General features: G+C 38.2%; 1 protein-coding gene across 1 annotated transcript; it reads left to right on the forward strand.

Moving 5' to 3' along the window:
* Window positions 1–367: 367 nt before the first annotated feature.
* LOC149288953 (fibroblast growth factor 9-like) lies at window positions 368–26,015 on the forward strand. Its single transcript, XM_089491246.1, has 3 exons — window positions 368–644; window positions 20,741–20,844; window positions 25,776–26,015. The coding sequence occupies exons 1-3, from the start codon at window positions 368–370 to the stop codon at window positions 26,013–26,015; spliced, it is 621 nt and encodes a 206-aa protein (XP_089347372.1).
* Window positions 26,016–26,822: the final 807 nt, after the last annotated feature.

Genomic DNA, 26,822 nt, shown 5'->3' on the forward strand with positions numbered 1-26,822 from the left:
TTAAAACAAATGCACACATCTTAAGGCAAATGGAGAAACTACGGATTTTTTGCCCTGCTTGCCATTGGATGGGCTGAAGACCTCATCGCTTGCGGAAGATGTGCGTTGATAAATATGTCCATGTGTGAGCATAAAGTGTTTGGCTTCTTAGACTAACAGAGCTTTGACCTTGAGCCGGCAGCACCCGATATTTAGTTTGATTGATGCACTGAATGGATTGAAGAGAGATCATCCCAGCCCTTTCTCCTCCACTGCGAGTGATCCAGTGGATCCAGCCCCGTCTACCATACCTGACCTGTTTCCCCGAGTCTCCGGCAACATCCTCTTCAATCCGCTTATTCACCATCGGGAAAGGCAGAGAGATCTCATGGCTCCCCTGGGGGAAGTTGGGAACTATTTTGGTATGCAGGATGCAGTGTCTTTTGGGAATGTACCCGTTTTGCCTGTGGATAGCCCTGTGCTGTTAAGTGACCACCTGGGTCAGTCTGAAGTAGGGGGGCTTCCCAGGGGCTCTGCTGTCACTGACTTGGAACACTTAAAGGGGATTCACAGAAGGAGGCAGCTCTACTGCAGGACTGGATTTCATTTAGAGATCTTTCCCAATGGTACCATCCAAGGGACAAGGCAAGATCACAACAGATTTGGTAGGTATCTTCCCTCACCCCTGCCATTAGATAATTAACAATGCATTGGGAGGAGGAGGAGGACTAAATGCCGGCTGCAGGCACTGTGTCCCTTTTAAGCACCACTCTGGATGTATCTTCGCTCTGGCGCCGAAATGGTTAATCCCAGGTACAGTATGCTCATGTGTAATGTTACCAGTAGCGCATTTACCAACAACTGGAAAGTTTAATCACTATGTTTAACTATTGTAGCAAAGGCTGGCTGATCAGGTTAACCATTCCATTTCTGCTGTGGCCCTGAAGGGGTTAAGCGACCTTGTCGCTCATTTTGGGGATCATATTAACAGATCTATTTATTATAAAGGCGTGGTTCGGTGTGATAATGGGGGTGGGGGTGAGAATTTAGTCCCATCTGCTTCATGGATGGATAAACCCATAGACAGAACTATTTAGGGAACATGCCTTCGGCTCTTCGGGTCTATAAGGTGCTATTTGCGACTCAGCAGTAAGAGCTGGAGACTGGAGGTCGCCTAGCCCCCCTTTAACCCTTTGATTGCCAGAAAGTTGAGCACTGCAAACCCCCCCCCCCCCATAAAGCAGATCTGCTTAATGGACATGGAGTTTCTCTTGTTTTCCTCTAAGAAGCTAGGAGTCTATTAAAGTGAGAAAAATCTTCCAATACCAACCATTTTACCCCAAATCTGCGGGACTCGCATAGACTACCCTGGAGGAGACCTGATGGCACCTGGAGGGGCGATAGGAGGTTCTGCTTCATTAGGACAGTCTGTGCTCTCAGACGGGTCTATGGTGCCGGGAAGGGGCTTTCTGCCCCTTCTAGGAAATGGAGTTAAGGAGGGAGTTTGGCCATCATTCATCACGAGGCGTCTGATAGATCCAGGGTTACGGGTTCCAGACTGCTACCGGACACCGTGCGTTGAACTTGTGCGTATTGATCGCGGTGGCACTTTAAAGTAATCGGTAGATAGGAGCACAGCTGCGGGTCTTGTGTTAAGTAAAGTGCAGCTTCATATGACTGCCTGGCGGGAGGGATCGTTACGCGAGCGGCTCTATAATCGGTATTATAATCACTTAGCTGGGCAGCTCCCGGGTATAATTACATACTGTGGCCGCGGGGCATTGCATTGCCAGTCCGGGTACAGTGAGAACGGGATCGGCCCATAGGCTGCCCTGCCTCTTGGCCGAGGAGCTGACCCTTATCCTGCGCTTATGGTCCAGCCTCGAGCAGGTGTCTAGAGAGCGTGTATCTACGGCGGCCGCGCTGTGCCCTGCCTCGACAGCGGCGGCAAGGTCCTAGAGCGCGCCGGATTGCATACTCCACATGCTGCAGCTTTTAAAGGGAAAAAAACCTCTTTCGGCGCTTGTAAAAATAATAATAATAACAATAAAGGGAATCGATCTCCTGCTCATCTGAGCCGAGGCAGCACTTTATCTATACAGCACTGGCTTTACAGCTATCTATACATAAGAGGAATGAGATCTTTGGTGTATGCAGGTATGGCTCTGCTCCATGAACTCGTATGCCTTCCCAGAACACAGGTTAGATGTCAGCCTCATTGCGGAAGTAAAACAGAAAAAAAAAATCCCCTCCTATTTATTGTTTTGTTTTAACAGCGTCTGTGCCAGGCAGTATGTGGTCAAAGTACTTTTTGTTCCTACTTGGGATTCAAGGGGTTAATCTCTGCATCCTTCCCTGCAAACCCTGCCTTTTGATCACCTGCATGCAGCTATATGTTAAGGCGACTTGGGAAAGATTAACATTGTCCTAAAACGTTAACCTAGCCCATACTGTTATATTGTACAGCGCTGCGGAATATGTCGGCGCTTTAGTGAGAAAGTTTTGTTATTACCAAGTCACGCCTGTAAATGTATCGGACGTTCTTGTGATCTGATCCCCGCAGCAGTTACATTCTCTATCACCACCAGAGATCATTGCTTATCTTTCTTCTGTTTGATCTGTGTGTTTTTACTAATTGGTTTAAGTAATTGCCCAAAGTGAGCTGAGGGACGGGTACAAGCCTTTAAATTAGCATTAGCTTTAAAACACTGCGAATGGTCTTCGTTCGAAGCTCAAGATGCAGAATATTAATAATAATAATTATTATAAAAATACTTTCTCAAGTAGTTAAATCTTAAGGTCTGTTTTGGAAGAAATCTTCATGCAGTGCAAGAGTTTGCACTAAGTTTTGTTTTTGATAATTTATTGATGTTTATTCTGGGAGTTACTATGAACTTGAAACATAGAAATTGATGGCAGATAAGAACCATTCAGTCCATCTAGTCTCGATTATAGACCCTCGGACTTTAATCAGTCTTGTCCTTAGATTGAGGATATCTTCATGCCTATCCCGTGCATGTTTAAGTTCCCTCACTGTATTAGCCTTTACCACTCATGCTGAGAGGCTGTTCCATTTATTTACCACCCCCTTTGTAAATATAACATTTCCTTTCACTACATCTAAACGTCCGACTCTCCTGTCTCAGCTTCATTCGAACAGCTGAAGGGAAGTGGCTTTCGGTAAATGCCGTTACTCTCTAAGCGTCGCCCTCTCGGTTCGTTTTAATCATTTTGATGCAGTCTCCTTTGCTGAAGGGAGGGCAAAAGACAGCAAATTGCCCAACTCTCTATCGCAGGAGCGTCTCCTGCATCAGCAGAACTGCATGGACAGCATTAAAAAGTCAGGAGCATGCAGAAAGGCAGAGCCAAGGCAAGCGGGGTGACCTCCACTGCCTTCGTCATGGCACAGAGAGTGTCTTAATGCAGCATTTCGCTGGCGGAAGAATGAATGTGCCTGCATGATGTGGCATTTGCAGATCACACGCAGGCCGGCAGCACCTTCTACTGCAGCAGATTGCAGCAAAACTTGGAAGCTCAACACTCCAAATTGTGCAGCAGATGCCATTTTGATTTTTTTTTTTTTGCCCAAGACCTCCGAAGCCCTCTAACGACCCTGCCCTCCCCACCAAAAAAGCCCCCAGCATGACAAATGCCATAAAAACATATTACATTTGGAGTTGAGCAATAATCTGTACTTCATGTGCATCATGTACGGTTCAAAGTTGTAGTAATTGCCGGTGGTAAAGGTTAAGGTGTTTTTATCACGATGATCTTCTTTCATTGGAAATTAGCATCATCACGCCAATTTATAATACGGGTGTTTGTGTGATTTGCTGTCTCTTCCTATTTACTTATCAAGATCTTATGTGGATCATTCTATATTCAGAGATGAAATCTTTTCTTGACTCTAGAAACTTGGTTGCTTAAAGATCCAACTTTGATCAGTAACTTTAGAATCAGCCCACATATCTAATCCTAATATCATCTGAATTTCTGGGAGCATTTTTTAAAAACATTTTTAAATGGTTTACTTGGGGGGGGGTACATCTGTTTGGGTACTGCTTGTTTTGAAGAGGGGGGGCACTGAATATACGGTGAGTCAGGATTGAGATGTAGAAGAATGATATACAACATAAATATTTAGTGCACACGAAGCCACTACTAATTATCACCTATTTCTATAGGTGTACATTTAGCTTTGTAAAAAAAATATGGCGCCTATAGGTGTTCCATAAGGTATATATTTTAAATCCATTCATGGTTTAGTCTTAACAGTTTAAAAGTAAGAATACATGAAAAGGAGTTTGATTTAAAGCCGAAGCACCTGCGCCTTTTCCACGATTTCCTTACGTAATTTATATTGTGTGTTTTTTGTTTTGTTTTTGTGTATCTAATTTTCAAAAAATTGCAAAACTGTTTGATCTCAGTTGGATACTATATTGGATGCTATGGGACATATATATGTGTATATATAATATATATAAATGTGTATATGTTCATGTTCTCCTCCTACTGGTCCTATTCTCTCTCTGATTTGGTGTAAGCAAACCCAAAAAGCATACAAGCAATGACATAAAATGTTTAAATTTTGGAGATCATCCGGTGTCTCCTGTGTGCTTCAAGTCCAGCTTTGCAGGAGGTCCAAGATCAAAGTAATAAGAGAGAAGCTATGACTGTGCTGTAACCCTCACAAAAGAACGCCATAGGTTGCGATACCACGGGGATAAGTTACCAAATTACTTTGGCAAGTTGCCTTTTTTTTGTAATGCATCCCAAACGCGATACAAAAAAAAGTATTCCCTTTATTATCGGCATTGCTAAACATTCTGAAGCCTCGTTGTGTTGTAGAACTGGGCCATGATTAGAAGGACCGTGCAAGTATTTAAGTGACGTCACACGATGGACTAAAATGAGAGCCTGTTTTTGCTTGTACATAAGAGATCGGTCTATAGAATTCCAGGAGATATTTTTACGTATGGTACACGAGCAGTAAGTTCGCTGGGGTCCAGCCATGTCTGCTGTCTTAGTAAGAAATAGAAAGTGACAAGCTCTCTGTCTGTATCTAAATATACCCCACATATGTATATTGCAGAAATATAACTGCTTGTAGACGCATGGGGAGAGGAGAATTTGTTGTTGCCAAAATACCATTTCTGTATGTTTATGGTGATAGTCCGTAACCACTGAATTAAATCGATTTGGCCTATACTGTGTTTGTCCAGTAACTTGTTCCCTTTCACTGCTACTCCTGTAGAAGAACCGTTCTAGCTGTTCATTGTCTGTTCTGATCCCAGCTATGTTATGTATCATGAAGGTCCAAATCAGGCCCTCCAAGAAAGTAGGCGTTCGTTCTATAAGAAACGGGACAAGTTTCCATCTTGGCATAAAAGTGTTTTGCTTGCTGTATTCTGATGCTAATTTAACTTAGTAGTTCTACACCAGGTTTAACTAAATAGCATTTCTTCTGCTGTCGTGGAGCCACTTTTTCCATGGCGGTTAGACCGTTTTTGGGTTCTCGCTTAGTATTTGTGAAATCTTTTTGAAAAAGAATTCCCAAATTACTAGTTGACAGCTATTTTCTATCGACCCCAATGCAATTTTAAATACTCCCCCTTTTTTGGTTTAATTTTGAAAGAGCACTATGGACTCTTTTTCCACTATTTTGAAGGACATGGTCTTCAGCTGCCTTGTAGCCCTACCAACTTGCTCTTATAGGATTGGACCCTATGCTTTGGGCTTTCTAGTGACAGAATTAAGGAAATGCTGTGACTGGCCCCGTACGAGATCCCCTACGAGATGCTGCGATGGATATTTATTATATATATATATTACACAACCTCCCCCTCTGATCTAGTTAGCTATAGACCAACTTTTGAATGCCCGGTATCTATAGAGTTAACATCAGGTAAGAGATAAAACGAATAATCAGAAATTCCCCCAGCGCTGCAAATCTGCTGGAACTCAGCTGCTTTTAAATGCCATGGTCTGCCGTGTAAAATGCCTTGTCTGAGGTGTTCTAGAAGTATTTTGTGCCCCACTCTGTTTCAGAATGCTGTGGCAGTGCCCTTTGGTACAGCGGCCCTCGCGCCTTCCTGAGTGCGTCTCTAATGTATTTAAAGGCTGTGTAGTATGAATGACTCACAGGATGCTGCGGTGGCAATATTTATTTAATATTATTTCCCATACACACACATGCTGAGTGTGCAGTTGTGCGGGGATACACTAGAAAAAAACCTCATAGGGATAATGCCCGGCTTCCATGCCTTTTTAGAGTTTAAACAAAAATTATTAAAAGACGTAAAAGAAAAGACGTAGGTCTAGGCCTGAAAACAATTCATCTACCCAAGCCTTCCTACGAATATGGAAGCAACACTGGCCCTCGTGTTGTGGGAATTTTCCAAGTTTAGTGAATTAGGCTATCAGGGCTGTGTTCACTAAAGGGAGACGTGTTTTCAACTCTGCAACAGGAAGAGCTCGGCTGGCCCTGTGTGTTGTGTAGTTAAATCTGTGAGATTCCTTTGGCCTCCTGACACATTCGATTATACATTATACAGGGTCAGCCCAGCCTTTTTTGCCAGTGTAGACCCTTCATAATGAATAGTGAAGTAAGGGAGCAGAAATCAAAGTTCTCTTGTGATCGGTCACTTTAAGTAAATAAAGCATTTTGACCCTAAACAGCACGAGCGCTAAAAGGACATCTTGGAAGAAATGCAATTGCCTGATGAGATCTGCATCCAGTAGTTGTTGTGTGGGGTTGAACATGGAACTGTGTGGGTTTTTGTGCCCCCCCCCCCCCCTCAGGTGCCAATTTTTAACTCTTTATGGATGGCCTCTTTTAAAAATTTTATATAAGACCTACAAACCCTAGCTCATGAAAATTCCAGTCATTCCAGGGCATGCAGTGTGAGTTATTTTGCTTGAAGACATTTTATGAATGAACTTACAAGCTGTCGTCATTCCTCTACCTGTCAGAAGCCTACTGTAAGAGCCGCAATGTAACGGATCATCCTAACGGGTCTGCGATCTGTGTGATCAGGTTGGCAACTAAAGAGCTGTTGGGGGTGGGGGGGTCCAATCTGTCTGTTTTCAACTAAAGTTGTGCCGTTTGATTGTTCTCCTTTGTTGGAGCAGCAACACTGACTTTATTTGTAGTCTATATGAGGAAATAGTTGATTATAATGTGTTCAGAGTTCTGTATGCATGTTACTTGAGGCTCTCCATGTGTTGCCAGGGCTGGTGCAATCCGTGCCGAGTGAAGGTGTGGTTAAGAACGATGGCTTTCATTTTGGGTTTTTCTGAAAAAAAAAAAAATGAAGCCAAGAGATTGGGCAGTTGCAGAAATCCCCCACCAAGGGAAACGGACATTTCTAAGCATGGATTTCTTTGTGGAACTGGTGACCAAAAGTCTTCTGCTTTTTCATTAATCTTCGTGTTTTATATTTTATGATGTAGCATTACTGCTTAAACTGGGCCCGTCTCGCTAGTCCATTTGACTCAAATCTATGGCCTATGAAAACCTTCCATGTCATTGGTAAAGCACAGACCGGCCATCTTTCATAGCAGGTGAAGGCCCGGTGGTCATTTTGGCCGCATACTTGGATACTGCAGGCCTAGTAGCAGTTCGAGTCTTGCAGTGAGCAGCCATCCCACTTGCCTCATTTGCCAGCAGACCGCTTTAAAGTGCCTAGGCCACGTGGTCCAGCCTTGCACAGACTATATGGATTTCCAGAGGGTGAGACTACGTCAACTCTTCAGATCTTGTAATTCTCAATTTACCCTGTCTGTCCGTAACAAATCAATAGTCCCAAAACATCAGTTAAAAGAAAAATTAAATACACTGCACATGCAGAATTCTTTTTTAATATAATTTACACAACTTGAATCATAATTCAACATTTTTTCTTTTAACCTTAATGCAAGATAACAAATTTTTGTACCATTGCAGTGGATCCACGTAAGAACAGGATAGCTCTGTCGCCATATCATCCCTGTAATCCATTACTTTTTTTTCTTTATGATTATGCTTTTTGGGTTCAGAACTCTGTTTTGGGTTGTCATTGGTCTGGTTGTTTTATGTTAATGCAGATAAATCGAACTGGGAAGACAATGTTGAAATACTCGAAGCTCCAAGAGACGCAACACTCGTTCCAACGCCTTACTTTTCAGTGATCAAATCCCACAAAGATATGCTAGTACATAAAAAAAGATTAAGTGATTACAAAAAGGGTGGAATTTATTATTAAAAAAAAGTCACTTTTAGCATGTGTTTGCTTTTTAACTTGACGGTGCCTGTGGAACAGGTATTTTGCCCAGATTATGGGATTTATTCTGCCGATCACACATTTTGTCCTGTACGTGTTTTATTGTATCACCGTTCCTGTAATTTCTGGATTCTGATAGGCCAAGAGTTATTGAAAGAATTACCAAAACTTGTGCAAACCTGTTATATCATTTTTTTTGTATTATTATTTTGAAACACCTCATTTTGGCTCAACATTCCTATCTTTGTTGGGTTTTCAAGCCTTCTTTAAGTATTTGGTACCATTAAAAAAAAATAAATCATTGTTTTCACAAGGAAAGAGAAAATCCAGCAAAATGTCAAACTATACTAGGAACACACATTGGGTTAACTTTATGTAATTCCCCCCCCCCCCCGGACGGTATACATTTTTCTCATTAACCCCACTGGGTTAGGATTAGTTTTGTATATATATTTATAATGCACGCAAATATACCCATTTCTAATCCGAGAAAACACATACCATATTACAAAGTGATAGGCATTCCACCCAACAGCATACGGGGGCAAGGTATTTATTTTATCTTTGTCTATAAGAATTGGATCAAATCCTGTATATTTTTCGGGTACAGATCAAAACCTGGTTTAGTAGATTAAGATCTACCATATCCAGCCTGATTATACTGTTTGGCGTGGATGAGCTTTGCGGCAGGTGTGGGGGGTAAAGGTATGTTTCCGCAGTCCGTTGTACTTTCAGTGTCTGCTGGTTTGCACAAATCTGCAAATATTCAGTGAAAACACTGAATGGTGGTGGATGCTGATCATGAAACTGATATAAACTGCAGTCAGAAAGTCACTTCACATAAACTATTTTCAACTTATGTATAATGTGTATGTATACAGTATATAAAATGAACAAGAATTCAAGCAGTGGTGAAGTTAAATTTCATAACCATGGTTTGGCTTGTTATCTTTCGTTATCAGCGGGTAACATGATGCATGTATTTGTGGTGTTGATGTCTTTTATTTGATTGTGCTTCATGTTGGCTCACTGTTTTATGTAACTGATGGAGCTCTATCATGTAACCGCTCCTCATATTAAGCCCCCAAGGTGCCCTCCATGTTTTTTTTCTCTCTCTCTCTAGAACATGCCAGTCCCTAGATTGGAAAACCCAGTGGATGTGGTAGGGGGTGCTATTGGGGGACCCGAGACCCACCCCATAGAGGTCTTATACAACACTGCTAGGTATAACCCTTTAATATCATCTCTTATTATCATGAGCCATATGTGGATGTGACACAAATGCCTGCCAACCGTGGTTCTGTCCATTATTTAGAGTATGGAGTCTTCCCTAGGATGATCTAAAAGACTTCAATAATTATTATTTAGAACCCTTCTTATAGAACTATCCTTTTGGTAATGTTTAGTAAAATAAATGTTATGGACGGTAGAGACTACGTTTTAGTGTTCTGATTGACCCCCTGCTTAAATAAACCTAATAATCAGTAGTAGGTAAATGGATATTGATTCTACAGGAGAAGATAAAATAATAGTTTCTTATCTGTAAACTATAGAAAGGAAAATCTAATACACATAACAAGTAGAATCTGTTTCCATTATTGTGTTGACTGCTCCACTTTGTACCATACTTAATGCCTCCATAACCAACAGTGATATTGGAGGTTTGCGTAATCCTTTAAGAGGTGAACAGGTGAGGGGTAGATTTGCAATCCTTGGCTCAGGTGTGCAAATGGTTATGCAAAGTGACTCCAGTAACACTAAACTCCGCATTATCGGAGGCAAGGCATTGTAGGATGACCCTTCACCTGCTACTGGGAATTCCAGAAAAAGAGAACCCCTGCGTTGCCAAGTGATGCAATATCCCAGACGCTGCATCGGGTTGTTGGCAAAGTCTATCAAATAAATGGCTCGTAGGACCAGTTGGTACCCTCTTGTGATTGTTTATCCTTGTGTGTTAGGAGCCTGGGCAGGAGAGCGTACAATTTACACTATTCAGAATTATTGTGTTATTGCAAACAATATTTATTTCAGATATACTGTATATCTCTGTTGCTTTGTGAACAAGAGGGATATATTTTGTAAAACACATTGTTTCAGTACTTGTACATGTGATCTTTTTTTCTGAGTTTCTTCGTCAAGAGACACGTTGCTGTCAAATGTATTATGAGTTTGTTATATCAGTTTGCATCTACCATGCAATATCAGTAGAGCATAGAATTGGCTACATATTTTTGGGATTATGGAAAAAAAATTCTCAATTTACTAATTTATTGATCCTGCTTTGAATTGAGGGTTTTTGTATGCAATGTGTCTTATTTGGAGAAAAAACACACCAAAGCCACCTTAGCGGTGCAGCGTCAGATGTTTTTTCACACTAAATATATTTGACTGATATGCGTACCCTTCCTTTAGAGGAGTATACAATCCTACCAACGTGTACAAAGATGGTGTGAACCAAAAGTGATGTGTACCTTCAGGAGCTCTTATTCTGGTGGCTTTTATTAACTCTTTATAATCTAATCATGCTTGCTGGTGAAATGTAGGCTTTCAGGATCTTCTCATTTGACCTTAAATTGGTCAGCCTGAACAGATAAAAAAATATATGATAAAATGAGGTTTTCCCACCTAATTCTAATATCTGTTTAGATACTTTTGGTTCAAGGTCAATATACTTTAGACAGGAGGATTTTTTTATTTTTTTTTCTGGTGGGACACCTTAAAATAAAAATAATTGTATTTGTGTGTGTATATAGCCCACTCTGCCACCAAAAGTTAATTTTGCTACCATTGGTGGAACCATTTTCATTTTAACTTTGTAAAAAGTCCAAAAAGTAAACAGTGGAATCTTTTGTAACCCATAGTTAATTATAAACCTTTCTAAATCTATTGGGATCACCATATTTTTTCACCTTATTAACTCCTCCAGGGTTGCAGACCTAGTGTGTGAACTTGTGAAACCCGTTCTAATATATCATGAAGCATGCCTAAATAAATGATGGCGGATGTTCCATGCATTTCCGAGGGTCTGGGCTGCACAGAGCTCGGGTCGAGGCGGTTGCCAGAGGAGAGCACAAGCCATGGCAGCACAGAGTGACTTCCAGATCTGCAATAAATTACCGCTCCAATCACCGCTCTGTGGTCCGACGCTGCGTATATATATGTGTATATATATATATTACACACACACACACACACACACACACACACGATATGAAAATCTACTGCACTTCAACTTCTTCCCTATGTGCTGAAGAAGCAAACGCAATATATTCTAAAATCATAATCAGTACAGCAATTTAAATTCTCCATTACGAGGATCACAATATCATTAATGATATACGCGCCTGTTCGCTGCTTCTGTTAGTATTGTAAATAAACAAGTCCAGTTCAATGAACTTCTGTTCAGGAGCATTCATCATCTAATTAATAAGCACCTGTGGTTAAGGGAGATAGTTGCCAGCCAAAGGTTACAATTATCATTCTTTACACCCATAAGAAAAAAAAAAATCTTGTGATCTTTAACATTAAGTTGTGAAATATTTGAATAAATATCGACTATTAACCTGCCCAAACATAATATTTTGCACGCAGTTTATGCCTTGAATCTGTTTGGCACAGGGATAGGCAAAGTGTCTGGACAAGGGCACCAATGTCTGTGGCAAGGTGTGTGAGGTCCATAGAACATCATTAAATTGTCCACTGCAGACCCCAGTAAATGTCCACCATGAGCAATGGTGGTGCCTAATACTGTTATGACATCATTTGAATAAACGAAGAGGTGATGAAGCTGCCAGTGGACGATAACAGAATGCTCACTTTTGGTGTTACATTACATTATGTGTTCACTCTAAATGGGGAAAATATGCTATTTTAACATCATAACATCCAAAGGACCTTGTCAAAAATTGGGAGGGGGGGACCAATTTTTCAAGAATACAAATTTTTTACGCAAATATAAAATATAGCCTCCTGGTATTGAATGTATGAACTCGCCTAGGGGGATCAATAGGTGTCCTGAAACATGGTTTATGTGATCATCCTAGTCAGGAAACTTTCAGGCCGTTTGTGTCTTTCCCCACCACAGACTAGATGTCCTTCTCTTCGGTATAGAACCAAGCTTTAATCTGATCTTTATACTCAATGTGTGATTTATATGTGAAGCATAAATGGTTTTCTCCAAGGACAATACTCCAAAGCCATGATTAAAGGTTTTTTTTTTTCTACTTTGAGCATGGATCATGTGTTGCAGGATTGGTGTATGACACCATCAACATCAGATCTCATCTGACATGTATTTATTTATTTTTTTGTTATTTTATAAATATTTAAATAAAAGCTGAAATGTGTTTTAACAAATATTTTTGGCTGTATATTCACTTTTACATGTAATATAAAAACTATATAGCTTTTATTTATCTGTACCTATATTTAATATGAGGACTATTCCTATTTAGTTATTGTCATTCTTGGTTTATTTTAGATAATTACAGATCAGCCTTAAGTAAATATGTATACTGAACCCGTTAAATGCCACTTAAATCACTTATTTTATTGGTTCATTGAATTGTTGAACCAGAGAGGTCCCTGGAAAGCTGGACACAAAACATTGTTGTTCACAAGAAGACAACACAACTTGTTTATTGTGTCTGATTCCTTTCTGCATTTGTCTTTTTTTTTTTTTTTTTTTTCTTTTTCTAAACTAAATGTGTTTGCGACCCGGCTCTGAATTTACATGGAAAATGAAAGTGACATAGAATGTTATTCAAGGATAACATATTGAAGATATTTGCATGAGTGAGCCATGTTAACCAGCAAACTGCTCCACTTTATGCAGCTATCCTTATGGATTCCATTATTTTCCAAGACATTTGGAGAGCAGTGTGTGGTCCCACAGGCAGCACAAATTGAGAAACAAAAGGACAACAGGGGGCAAAGAAAATGCCAGAAAATCAGTTGCATGTGAAAGTGTGTGTGTGTGTGTGTGTGTTAAATGTGGGATGACTTTCATACGCAGGCATTTGTATTAAGCAAACACTTTAAGAATTACAAGTGCACCAGCAACGTCCCATGTTTTTCTATATAATCTGCATATAATGTTGTTAATCAGATGGATTCAAATGATTCTATTGTGTCTTCCCGCTGTGTGTTCTACTCTTGGCTGACCACGCTTATTTTGTCGTGTAATGACGTGGCATAACCGGAGGTCTGCGCAGAATAACATCTGTTTATTTTAAAACTATGAGCATGTGTATCGACAACATTTCAATTGGCGAACGGCTATTTTTTTTGTCTGTTATATGTAAAGTGTAGTTTATATTTGTAACATGAAAACTAAAAACATAAGGAACGGTAGTGTCCTCCTGCCAACAAACAGCTTTAGATGGGTCTGTGTAAAAATAAATAAATAAATAAATAAATAAATAAAAAGAAATGTCCATGGTCCTCACACTTTAGAACATAAAAAAGATTGTGGACCAACCCAAAGCCAGGATTTTATTTCTCAATCTTTGAATTGGCCCTTGAGTCTTAATGCAGTTTTTGGGTTCTGCAAAGGGAGTTTATTCTAAAACTCTTTCAGGTCACTTTTTATATTGGGCAATTACGTGATATATATTACACTGCTTGCTCCCGGCTGTCTATTTGTATTAAGTTCTTCTGCAAGCTGATCAGGAAAGCTAGTCAAGCAGTGCGCAGGTTATGACCCACTTTATTTGTAAGTTTAGCCAATTTATGTGAACGGTATTAATTTTGTTGTGAACCTGCTGAAAATCATCCCTGTGACTGTTGCAAATGAAGAATTTTTTTAATTTTGCAGGAAACTTTATAAAACCTAAAATGCTGCAATAATATACCATAAAATTCTACAATAGAGCTATATGTTTATTTGCCTGCAACCTGAAGTAAAGTAGACTTTTTCACACACACACACACCTATATATAATATATATATATACATACATACATACAAAAATGATCTCATACAAGGCTTTTTATGCATGGGTGACTTTATAGTGGCATCATGGGCCTTTGTGCAGATGACCTGGTTTCACACCACAAGTTGTTCCTGAAAAATAAAAGTGCAGGGTTTAAAAGATTAAATTTGCAAATTGAGGGAAAATTGGTGAAAGGAAAGGAGATGATTTTATACCTGAACTTCCTCAATCAAAGTAATGGTTACAGTCAAGCATTTCATCATGATTTTGTCATAGTGACCTTTAAGTGGCTATTAGGCAAGAAACTGTGACACCAAACTGGCGTTGGCAAAATAAATCTATATTTGAATGGTTTTACATTGTGTAGAACTGTGCAGTGGTTATCCTTTGTGTTAATGTTTTGGGAATTCAGCTGAAAAATATCAGGACATTTTTAACACTGACAAAGTCAATGTTATGCATTTTGTAGTCAAGTTCATACAACTTGCCCATTTGTTTTAACATGGTTGTATTTGAGAAAAGTGATTTCTGGAAAAGTGATCAGGGCAATTTGAAAGTTATTTATTATTTTTCATTATTTATGCAGATTCGTGGACACAAAAGCTTGAATGGGGATGACATGCCATGTAGCTTTATGTCTCGTGATGGTGAGAGATAGGAGTTGGCTTTAACCCCTTCTCTAATTCACAAAGTTTATGACATTGGGAAGAGTACAATTTGAACATTATTTGCTTTCTAATTACTGCTCAGGCAATCCTGGATTATGTTTGCGGGAACAAGAGGATTATCATTATTCTGTAATAGTGTATTGATTATGTCTCTGGAATTTTTTTGTCACACGGACTGATCAAATATTAAAGGAAAACGGACTTCAGCTTCACAAACAATTGGAATACAATACAGTCAGGGCAGTAAAGTTATACGGTTCCCTAAATAATTATTAGAGCGCTTTTTATAACAAGATTAGATCTTTTGGGGTGAATTTTTAAATTAACAATGAAAGATTTGAGAATGGCATTTTTATTGGACTGAATACAAACCTCCCCCCCCCAACCTGTAAATAAAAAAGCTAGCAAACTATAACCAAACCTCATCTATTTATTTTTTTTTATTATTATTTTTTTTTTTTTTTTTTTTTTCCGTCCTCCAAATTTAACCATGAAGCCTTGTATTTATTCTTTCTCCTGCAATTTGCTTCTAAAATATGGTACAATGCTGCTTTATAACAATTTTTGATAAGGTAAAGATGCCTGATCAGTAGAAATTCACTTCATGAATGAAAGCGAAAATCCATTCCCTCTGCATATGAAGTCCAAGAAATGCAATTGGAGTTAACCTTTACGGCCTGAATAATGCATAGGCCAGTGATCAATGGACGCTCCATTTGTTCTTTGCGCTGTTCGAGCTGCACATGCGTCTCTCATGGGACTTAACCCGTGGTTTATTAGATTTATGCAGTTCATGCCTGTTATTGATTAGAGCATGGTCTATTTTGTAAGAAATTCAAAATTAATTGTGTAAAAATCCATGTAAGTGCTTTTTTATGAGGCTCAGGAGACTGCATACCCTGTAATATGAAAGCGAGTTATTTTACTGTAATATGTATATGCATTCTCCAACTATTACCGGACACACATTTTTGGTTCTTAAACAAAAGGGAAATAAATTGATAAATCCTCATGAAAGGTGACCCCCTGATTTTGATCATTTATAGGAACAGTAGTTCATCAGATTGCAGGCTGCCAAATGGCACCTGAGGGTACCAAGCGGGGGCATGTAATAGAAACAATTAAAATACTGTTTTCAAACTGCAGAGCTGATTTTGCTTATGTCCAAAACTTTACAAAAAGGCTTTTTTTTCCCCAGTTTACTTTTGTAACCATTTTGTGACCGCCATTCGCTCTACCATGTATCCGCAGCTGACCCAATACATTGATTGCTTTCATGAGTGTCATATAATGATTTTGGGACTAATCCCCTTGTGCTGTATATCCAATGGCGATCCATAACCCTGAAGTCTTGTAACAAAAGGCGAACTCGGACTTTGAAAATTGATGTTGTGTATTTGTATTAAAATTTGTTTAAATATAGAAACATAGAATTTGAGAGCTGCCATTTGCCTCATATTGACTAAGCAATTTTTTTTCTCAAAAGCCTCAATGATGTGAAAATGTTATATTTAAATATGCATCGCAAGCCAAAGCTAGTTTGTTCTTCTTTATGGCATCCTTTCATGTGCTTTTAAACAAATTTAAAATGAAGAGGTTAAAAATGTCATAGATTATAAATCAGGACAGGTTGTCGTAGTCTTCTTGTATGTTTAGGATGGCCTTATACCTTGTGTTTCCATTATGTGCTTCAAATCCCTCACTCAAATTATTTTATACCTCTTGTCTTGGAAAGCTAGTACGCTTACATACTGTCCTTTGAGTGAATACTTCCTAACTGTACAATTAAGATGCTGGCCCTCTAATTTAAGCCTATGGTCTTCTGAGAAGCATATATATACTATATACGTATTACTATATTCATCTCCCTTATTATAAAATAATGCCCATACAGAGACAAGCTGCTGTCTTGAGCAGCTTATTACTTAGTTCTTAGTACATTGACCTCCATCCCTAACCTACAAGGGAAAAACCAGCTGATGCCGCCGCACCTCACCTCCTCGTACAGCAATTTGTTCCAGTTTTGGCTTCTAGAAGCAGGTGATCACTGGTAGGAAAGCATTGTCATTGAAATCAATGCATTTTCGTAGGAGATATTATCCTTTTGTGGGGCTGCATGGGACGCTAGGCTGTCTCTTTAAAACTCAGATTCCGTAAATAAAGGTGGAGACGAATTATGGGGAAGAATCGGTAGCACAAAAAAATCATTCTAAAGGGTCATTTTTACCCTACCAAATCTGACGTCTTTTAAATTTAGCCAGATGGACCTGTATGCCTCTGGCATTCCATGAGTTAATTTAAGGTACAACATCATGTTTTACAATGACCATTCCCACCTCCTCAAAAGAAAGAGGTTCCATTTCAAGATGGAAAAGGATAGAAACCTTTCAAACAATAACCCATTTAGCTCTGCTGAATACGAATGTGCAGGCTGTGTCTGTGCTGTTGGGTACAGCTGAAATCAAAGCGTAAACGCACAGATGTGTTTCAGGCACTGGGATAAGATGTGCAAACACATGCATCATTAATGAGACAACAGACCAGAGCGGAGGAATGGTGACCATAAGGAATCCTGAAGTGCTTCATAGTTTCCTTGCAAATTGCTGTTGGCAAATAAGAGTCAAGTTGTGTCAATACACTTTGCTCCACGTTTCACACCTATCGTATCTCGAGGGCACCCTCTTTGTTCGGAGCACATGAGCTGCTGCAGGCTACAAATTATATTCATCAAGGCACGGAGCTGTCCTGCACTTTTCTTGTCACTTCTGTCTTTTTATATTTATGTGAAAACAAAAGGGTGTTTGTGTGGATCTGTCTCTAGTAGGACGCCAGTAGGTATTACTCATTAAATTGCAAGCTCTAAGGAATAATTTACTTTGGTTTTGTTTTCTTTTCCCCAATGTTTATAGGATGGACAACCTATAAATATAAATAAATGTTACACGCATAGGATTAGATTGTGTGTATAAAATAGATATTGTATATTTGAAACATAATGTATTAACCTTTTGCTTAACATTAAAGGTTAAGCAATTACTCAATGGTAAATCAATGCCCTCATTTTGGTTAGTGGATTATTTCCTTCACGGCCCAGCATGTAATAAAGCCCGTGCAAGGCATTTGAGGACTGTTTGATTCTCTGCTTATTTGATGACCTTTTAAACATCTCTGGTCAGGCTCCTCAGGGGTGGGCACAGCAACATCACGCTGATAAAATCGTCATTCTCCAAGGCACATGTTTATATTTCACGCACATACAAATTCTGTTACACCTTAGGGCTATGTAGTTCTTCTCCAGTTTGGATTTCAATGTATTAATATTAGTATCTTTGTCCGAATAGTAGGTGACAGCTGCCATAGTCTTTGCATGATGCTTAACCAGCTAGCACACCATGAGTAAGGAAGCTTTTATGTCTTACAACAAGGTGGTTGGAGGAGTAACATAACTTGATCAACTGCATAGCGTGTGTTCTTCTTAGCGTTCTGTATATTTAGAAACACTCCTATTTGTGTTAAATTTTAAAGAAAGCATTTATCACTCTTCTGGCAAGCCAAGGGTTGGTGCCCTACATGAAAACACAACCACAGTTGGAGTTACAAATAGAAGACTTCTCTTTCATGACACAAGTCACAGCTCTGTTAGAAAAGGGTGCAGTGTGTGTTTTTTTTGTTTTTTTTTTCTTTCTATCTATCCGCTATCTGCAATGCATCATTCTGTTCCAATCCTGGAGTAGACTCTTTATTGGATTTCTGCGCAAATAAGCAAAGTGGCACGTATCTGTCCAGTAAAATCCCAAATCTTTGATAGAGCTTGTAAGCCTCACCGTGCAGTGACCTTCTTCTGTACTGTATTCATACCTATTGTACCGTGATCAGAATGTATGTAGACCACTTACTGTACTTTCCATTTTTATTTAACTATTGTGCATTCTCTTGGTGCTTAATAAACATACAGTTTGTCAGCAACTTAATACATCTTGCTTCTGTATCACAGGGGTGTGTACAGTGCATTACATGATGTGAATTTCTGTATTTGCTTTTAGATTTTGCCTGTATGTCTTAAGATTAAAGCTGTGAAAGATCATACTGCAGCGTCTTGAATGTCTTTGCCAGTAGTATAGATGTTCATGTTCAGAGGGAGTCTATCCACCTTCATCTGCAGATTATGCTACAGTTTATTTTAATAACGAATCCATGTAACGGGAATCCCTGTTATATATCCGTACTGTGCAAATATTTTAGGCAGGGGAAACAATTCTGTAACGTAAGAATGCTTTAGAAATGGACAAGTTAATGGTTTTTATCTTTTAACAAAATGCGAAGTCAGTGAACAGAAGAAAAATCTAAAAATAACCAATATTTGGTGTGACCACCCTTTGCCTTTAAAACTGCATCAATTCTTCTAAGTACACTTACAAAAAGTTGGGGATTTTTTTTAGGCATATAGGTAGGTATTGGGAAAGTATATCAAACAGGTGCTAACGATCAATTTATAATGAAGATTGAAACACAATCATTTAACTTAAACAGACACGGCTGTGTAGGAGGAATAAAACTAGATAAGGAAAAAACAAAACTGGCTAACAAAGTGAGTTTGCAGAAGACTGTTTTATTGTAAAAAGTGATACATCATGGCAAGACTGAGCACAGCAACAAGACACAAGCTAGTTATACTGCCTCAGCTAGGTCTCTCTCAGGCAGAAATTTCAAGGCAGATGGGGTTTTTAGATGTTTTGTCCAAGCTTTTTTGAAGACCCACAAACAAATGGGCAATGTTGAGTATTGTAGATACAGTAGTCAGCCAAGGAACTTAGTGTAGCAGATGAAAGACACATCACAGTCAGAAGGTATCCATCAGTGCCATCTGCTCAGCATTGACCGAAAAGCCATACCTCCGATGTCGGGGGGGGGGGGTGGCAGCAGGTGCTCTGGATTGATGAGTCCGAATTTCTGGTTGTAGCAGAAGGCAGTTTGTTTGCCGAAGGTCTGGAGAGAGATATAAGATTGAATGGTTGCTGTCAACAGTGAAGCATGGTTGAGGTTCCTTGCAAGTTTGGGGATGCATTTCTGCAAATGGAGTTGGAGATTTGGTCAATTATTGGTCTCCTCAATGCTGGGAAATACAGGCAAATACTTGAGCATCATGTAATCAAGAAGGCCCAAAGTTTCTTTGAGCCCTGATCTCAACATACTGGAGAATGTTTGGGATTGCATGGAGAGAGAAGCAACTAATGCTGCCTAAATCCATGGAACTTGTTTGTTCCCCAACATGTTTGGAACAACCTACATGCCAACTTCTTTGAACTGTGTGCTGGTGTATCTAGAAGAATTGATGAACTTTTGATGACAAAGCATGGACACACCAGATATGATTTGATTTAGATTTTTCTTTTGTTCACTCACTTTGCATTTTGTTATAAGGTTAAAATAAACTAATAGCAAGTCTAACATTCTTTACAGCATTTTTTCAGACCTGCCTAAGACTTTTGCACAGTACTGTTTATACACTTGACTAAGACAATTTTGTTTAGGATTTGGAAATAGCAATATAGGTTAAGCCACCAAAAGCCACAGCATTTAAAAAAAACGGCCAATACCACGTGTCTCCACTGGGCCCATAGATGTTCTAAACACACAATTTAACCCTTGTTATAACTGGAAGAATGTAGCCCTGATCATTTTTGGGAACTGATTTGAGAAACAACATTAAATGGTATCTTATGCAGATTGAATCAACAAGACGCTGTTTAAGGATTCCGGAAGTATAAACTGTGTGTGTGATTATTTTTTTTTATTTTTTTTTTTTGTATTGAATAATATTGGATGACTTCATATTTAATGTTGCCCTCCATATTCATATCTGTTATACAATATAATAGTTTTCTCATTTTGTTTCTAGGAATTCTGGAATTTATCAGTATAGCGGTGGGTCTGGTCAGCATTCGAGGTGTAGACAGTGGACTGTACCTTGGAATGAATGAAAAGGGAGAACTGTATGGGTCGGTAAGTTCATATCAATAATACACTTAGTGTAACGGTTAATTATCAGCATGGTCAGTCTGCACTATTAATATGTTGTAATTATGTCACCCATTCCCTTTTCAATAAATGTATATATAAATACATAGAATGTGGAGTACATATTTGAATAACCATTGTTTCTGTAACAAATTAACTTTATTCTAGAGTAGCTCTGTTATTCTTCCCTTGTTGGGATATTTCTATTTTTTATTTCAGTTGGTAGCTGTCATGCATGATAATTTGTGAGTGCTTACATACTGGCATGTATTCACGTGTTCACCGATCATACACATGCATACAGCCACATGAACACACACACATAAAAAGCGTAAGATTGCGAGCAGGGGCTTCTTTACATAATGTATCGGTTTGTCTTAGTCTGTCACTTCTAGTTTTGTCATACCCCTTGAATATATGAATTGTAAGAAGCATTGCGTACACATGAATAAAAGATAATAATAAATGTATAATGGTCACATACATGTATGTAATATTTAAAGATAAATTAATAAAGAAAAAAAAAAAAGCCAGTCGTGTGTCTTCTGCCTCAATCCCTGGGAATATAAAAGCTGAACAAGGAAGTACATTACAATGATGACAAACTATCTGGTAGAATTTTAGATAGTTATATAGAATCCTCTGTAGGTAGCACACAGGCCAAATGCACTGGTCATTTACCTTAACTGTGCCAGCGTGTAAAAGCTTAGCGTGTGGCCGCATGTATTCAGCTGCACATATGTCATTTATTGGCCGTTGGACTTAAAGTGCCAGAGACGATTGTTAATGCCAATTCCGGTCCTGGCGGCCCTGAGTGTACAGGAATGACCTCATATATTCATGCATTTTATTCAATTCCTTTTTATTTGTGCTAATGGTGTTAAGAAAGGGAAACAAGTGGATGTATAACAAATGTGAGAGCTGTGCTAAAATAATCATTGGAATTAAAGAAAATGAACGCACTATTGGAGCCTTCAGAAGTTGCAGAGAGGTTTTCCTTTAGAGCAGATTACTTTACATGAGGATGTAAGGGCGATATGCTGCTACTTTACTTAACTTTGCTAGTTCGTACATTAGTAGAGATTACTTGCTCACTGTGTTGAGAGTGGCCAGAGTTGCCTCTAATGTAGAGCTTGCCAGTGAGGAGCCTTTATCATTAAGTGTGTCATATGGTAGTTGTATGAAGTCATCAGTATATACAGGCAGTGGTATATTTACCTTCTGTGCTGCCCTAGGCCTAACCCATGTAATTGAGAGCAACCGCCTCTATCCTTCTGCTGAGTGCAAAGTTATGACATTGTATCCTGGTACTCTGCCTTTTGAGGATACCCTTGGAACATCTCTCCATAGCCTTAGTGTTAAAGGACCAGTTGGAGACATCAGTGATCTCCCTTTTTACCGGCTCATACTGCAGTAGCACTATACAGGGAGCCTGACTTCCCAAGAAAGCCATCAGGCTCCTGTAATATGGTGAAGGCGCTGCCATCCTAGGCAAGGATATGCCCCTGTATCAGGGCTTCTTAAACTTCCATAGGGCTAGTCTTATTCTACTGGATGTGGTGTTTATTTATTTGGACTCGCTTTCCAGTGTCTTACAGCATCCCCCTTCTCAAGAAAAGCATGTGTTGTAGTAAATGATTTTATTACACATATATATTATATTTAAATATAATCTGTTCTGTATATGGAAATCCATCTTTTGAAGTCCGCTTATTATCTTAATGATCATGTTCTTAGTAACTAGTAACTCATATCTCCAATTTTACATTCAATTCAAAATCATTAAGCGCATGTGTGCTCTTTTATTGCAGTCAGTCAACACTTATATTGTTATATATAACTTTTATATTATGTTTATATATTTGTAGCCAACTTTATTAGGGTAAGAAGCGCAGACAGTTTTTGATTTTTGTATGCATATCAAACTACGCCTGCTCTACCAAATAAATGCTACCCACTTTGTACTTTTTTTGTTGTTGTTGTTGCATGGTTTGTGTTCAATTTGTTTACCCAGCAATCAAAAATTGGGATTGAAAAGCAGGGCTCTCTCCACCAAATGTATCGGTTTGTCTTAGTCTGTCAATTCTTGTCTTGTCATATCCCTTGAATTTATGTATTGTATTAAGCGCTGCGTAAACTGTTGGCGCTATATAAATAAAGGATAATAATAATAAAAAAGGAAATTGTGATTTAAAAAATGAGGGGGGTAGAGGAGGTCTATGGTGCTTGATCAGTTAATGTGTGATGGAAATACAAAAGTCCAGATGAATTGCAACACTCTATTCTATGTAAGAATACATAGCTTTGTAAGGATTCAACCATAAATCAAACCTGTCAGTCTCCTGCTGGTGCCCTGACTCCATATGATTCCTCATTCATGTGTCTGCTAATGTCCTAAGGGTTAGACAGCTTTCGGCCCGGTAAGAAAGGGAAGAAGCAATCGCATAATGAAATAACCAGAGGGGTTAGAAAACAAAGTAAGGAAGCGCTGCTCCATACAAGACAAGACGGCTCCATAGAAGGCAACATAGAGCATTTCAGACATAAGGATAAGAGATAACCCATCAGTCAGAGAACGCAGCGAGGTGCTTGCAGAAAGGGAATTGCAAACCTAGCACTCATCTCTGATGGTTCTCTTGAATGAATGATGCTTGGAGAAACAAGCTTTATTTGAGGGTAAAAAGAGGGAAGACGGAGACATGGACCATGTTTCTAGAACCTATCTATATTTAGCAGTAACACAAAACAAAAATAAATACTACTACCGGGGAAAACTATTTTTTTTTTTTTCATTCCAAGATTATTTAATGACTAAACTAAAACTTTACTTTTTGAGGCTATAAAAGATTTAGATGGATCTAAGTGGTGTGTTGTATTCTCCCGTGAACAGGGACACAAGGTTTGAAAAGGAGAGACAAAGGAGCTTGGAATCCATAAATGGTCCTCCAACAGAGGACCTTTGGGAAGTATGATTAGTTGAACGCTATATTTTTCCTCAAATAGGACCAGTTACTTAAAAAGAATCTTTACAATGTACTTACATTGACCACTAGGCCAATAAATATTTTTTATAACTGTTAGCATTTGATTATTTAGAAAATTGAGATTTTTTTTTTTTTTTTGTGTTTTTTTAAAAAAGAGAATTAGTTATGGAGTATTTTTAAACCAATGTGTTAGTGTAGTAACAGTAGAAATGCTGGAAAATAAGAAGCTGGAGTGTGAAATCCGTAACAACGTGAACACTATGTTGGTAAATCGTTTTACTTAGCAGAAGTGTCAATATTTCTACCCTGCTAATGGGCTTACAAATGTCAAACATCTCCTCCCTGTTCCAAAATATTAACAATGACTTTATTGTGCCCCAGGCAATTAAATTAAAAGTTCCATTGTGTTAGCCAGCGAAAATTCAACTTGTCGCAAAAACATTACTGCAATACATTCTTCATATCCCAGCCCTTTGTCCCACGAGTAGAAGTGGCATCCGAGAGGGTGTATTCAAAACAATTCTGGTCTCGCGTATCTTCTCCGGTGTCCAAAAAGCCAGCTCTATTATCTACAAATAAAAATAATGCACAGTGTGTGTGTGTGTATGTGTATATATATATATATATATATATATATATATATATATATATATATATATATGTGTATATATGTATACACACACACACACACACATATATATATATATATATATATATATATATATATATATATATATATATATATATATATATATATATATATATATATATATATATATATATATAATATACACCCACCCCATTTCTATTGTAAAATAATTTGTTTACTTGGAATATATAAAGATGATCCCAAGAATGAAATCATTTAGTAGGACAACTGAAATCAAAGACTTTACTGTTTTATATTTTTTTTTTTTTTTTTTCTTCAAATTTAAAATTTTTCGCCCTTTAAAAAAGCCAGTATTTCCATTTGTAGCACTATGCATGTCATATCCACTTAAGAATTTCCGCTGATGATATTAAATAATGCATTTTGCCATTGCACAGATAAATAATTTAAAGTATGAAATAGCTCACTGATCACTATATATTATACAAGCCTTTTGAGCGCTGATCGTTAAGGAGGCAGAGCTGCACGTAATGTTGCAGAATGTGACTATCCTAGGTTAAAAAATCATCATTTTGATTCATTATTTACAAATGTAGACCATTCATGCATGATTTTAGTGATTTCAGTGCAAGTCAGGAAGGTGTAACCCACTTGATGAAAGAATTATAATCTTAGCGTTGAGCCAATATTATTGTGACGATGGAAAAAAAAGGTTTTTTTTATAAAATAAAAGGCTTTGACACCTAGGGTTGTATGCTTTGTTTTGTCAACACAACATTGTATGGTTTTTTAAGCTTAGTGCAGAATATAAATAATATAAAAATAAAAGTATTAATTAACTTGAAGCCCTATTAAACGTCCTTTTTTTTTTTTAAAAAAAAAAAACAGGACTCAAATGATGTAACTTTTCGATTGAGCAGGGGAACATCAGAATCTCTAAAAATTGTAATATAAGATGGGTGAATGTGTGAATCTAATTTAAAAAATAATTTTCCACCTTTTATCTAATCTTGTTACGAAGGTGATTCTAGTAGACGCGTTTCTAGAAGAGTTTACTATAACAAACAGAAGCAAAGACGCATCGGTTTAATTCTGTGCATGGAACAATTCAACCACGGTTGAAATTGCTACAGTTGTATGATTTTGGCAACATCTAGTACATTCTTTTTATATACATGTATAATTTTTTTTTAAAGATTGGATGAAAGAGATCTCCCTTGTTTGATGCATGAATGTTGAATGAGGGGTATGTTAATGTCAAATATTAAGTATTATTGAAGTCATTCACTTAATAGTAATGTGTGTTATCGTTTTTATTGCAGGAAAAGTTGACCCAAGAGTGTGTTTTCAGAGAACAATTTGAAGAGAACTGGTACAACACTTATTCATCAAACCTCTATAAACACGTGGACACTGGACGTCGATACTATGTAGCATTGAATAAAGACGGGACACCGAGAGAAGGGAACAGGACTAAAAGGCATCAAAAATTTACACATTTTTTACCTAGACCGGTGGTCCCAGAAAAAGTTCCTGAACTTTATAGTCTAAGCCAAAGTTGACAAAGACGATTCTTTCACTTGAGCCCTTAATATATATATATATATATATATAACCACTATAAAAGGTTTCACCCGGCGGGTTCTAATTGATTAGCCGTGTCATCACATCAGCTCCACTGTTGCCAAACTTTGTCGCATGCATAATGTATGATGGAGGCTTGGATGGGACATGCTGATTTTGTTCTGCACTTAAAGGTTTATCCTCCTGGAGGAAAGGCTGTGCCCAGTCGCTTGATTTACAAGTCAGAGAGCATAAAAATAATAACACTAATAATTTTGCTGAAAAAAAGTGGGGAAAAAGAAGCTTAATAGCAAGGAGGAATGAGGCCTGATGCATGCTGGGAAATACACATGCTTTTAATTTTTTGATCAGTTTTACTTCTTCGTATATCAGCCTAGCTGCCGTACTTTTGGTTCACCAGGATTTTTGGGTTGGAGGCCTGCTCACGTGTAAGCGTATTTTACATGGAGGGGTGCAGTCTTTAATATGAAAGAAAAAGACTTTTCAGTTAATTGCTCTTTGGGCTGCCATTGAGCTGTTGCGCAAAAATCAAAGACCTCTTAGTAAAGAAAACAAAAAAGGAAAAAAAAAAATCAAAACAAAAAAAAATTATTTATAGAAATTCCAAAGGCAACATTATATTTATTTTATATATTTATTTATTATATAGAGTTTATTTTTAATGAAATATGTACAGGCCAGATAGGCATTTTCGAAGCTTTAGGCTCTGTAAGCATAAACTGTTAAAGGTTATTATGAACCTGTGGTAAATTCACGCACGTTTATAACTAAGGTGCATGAATTCA

The sequence above is a fragment of the Sceloporus occidentalis genome, unplaced genomic scaffold (assembly GCF_023333645.1).
Source record: "Sceloporus occidentalis isolate IW3139 unplaced genomic scaffold, rSceOcc1.0.p SCAF_49, whole genome shotgun sequence".
NCBI lineage: Eukaryota > Metazoa > Chordata > Lepidosauria > Squamata > Phrynosomatidae > Sceloporus > Sceloporus occidentalis.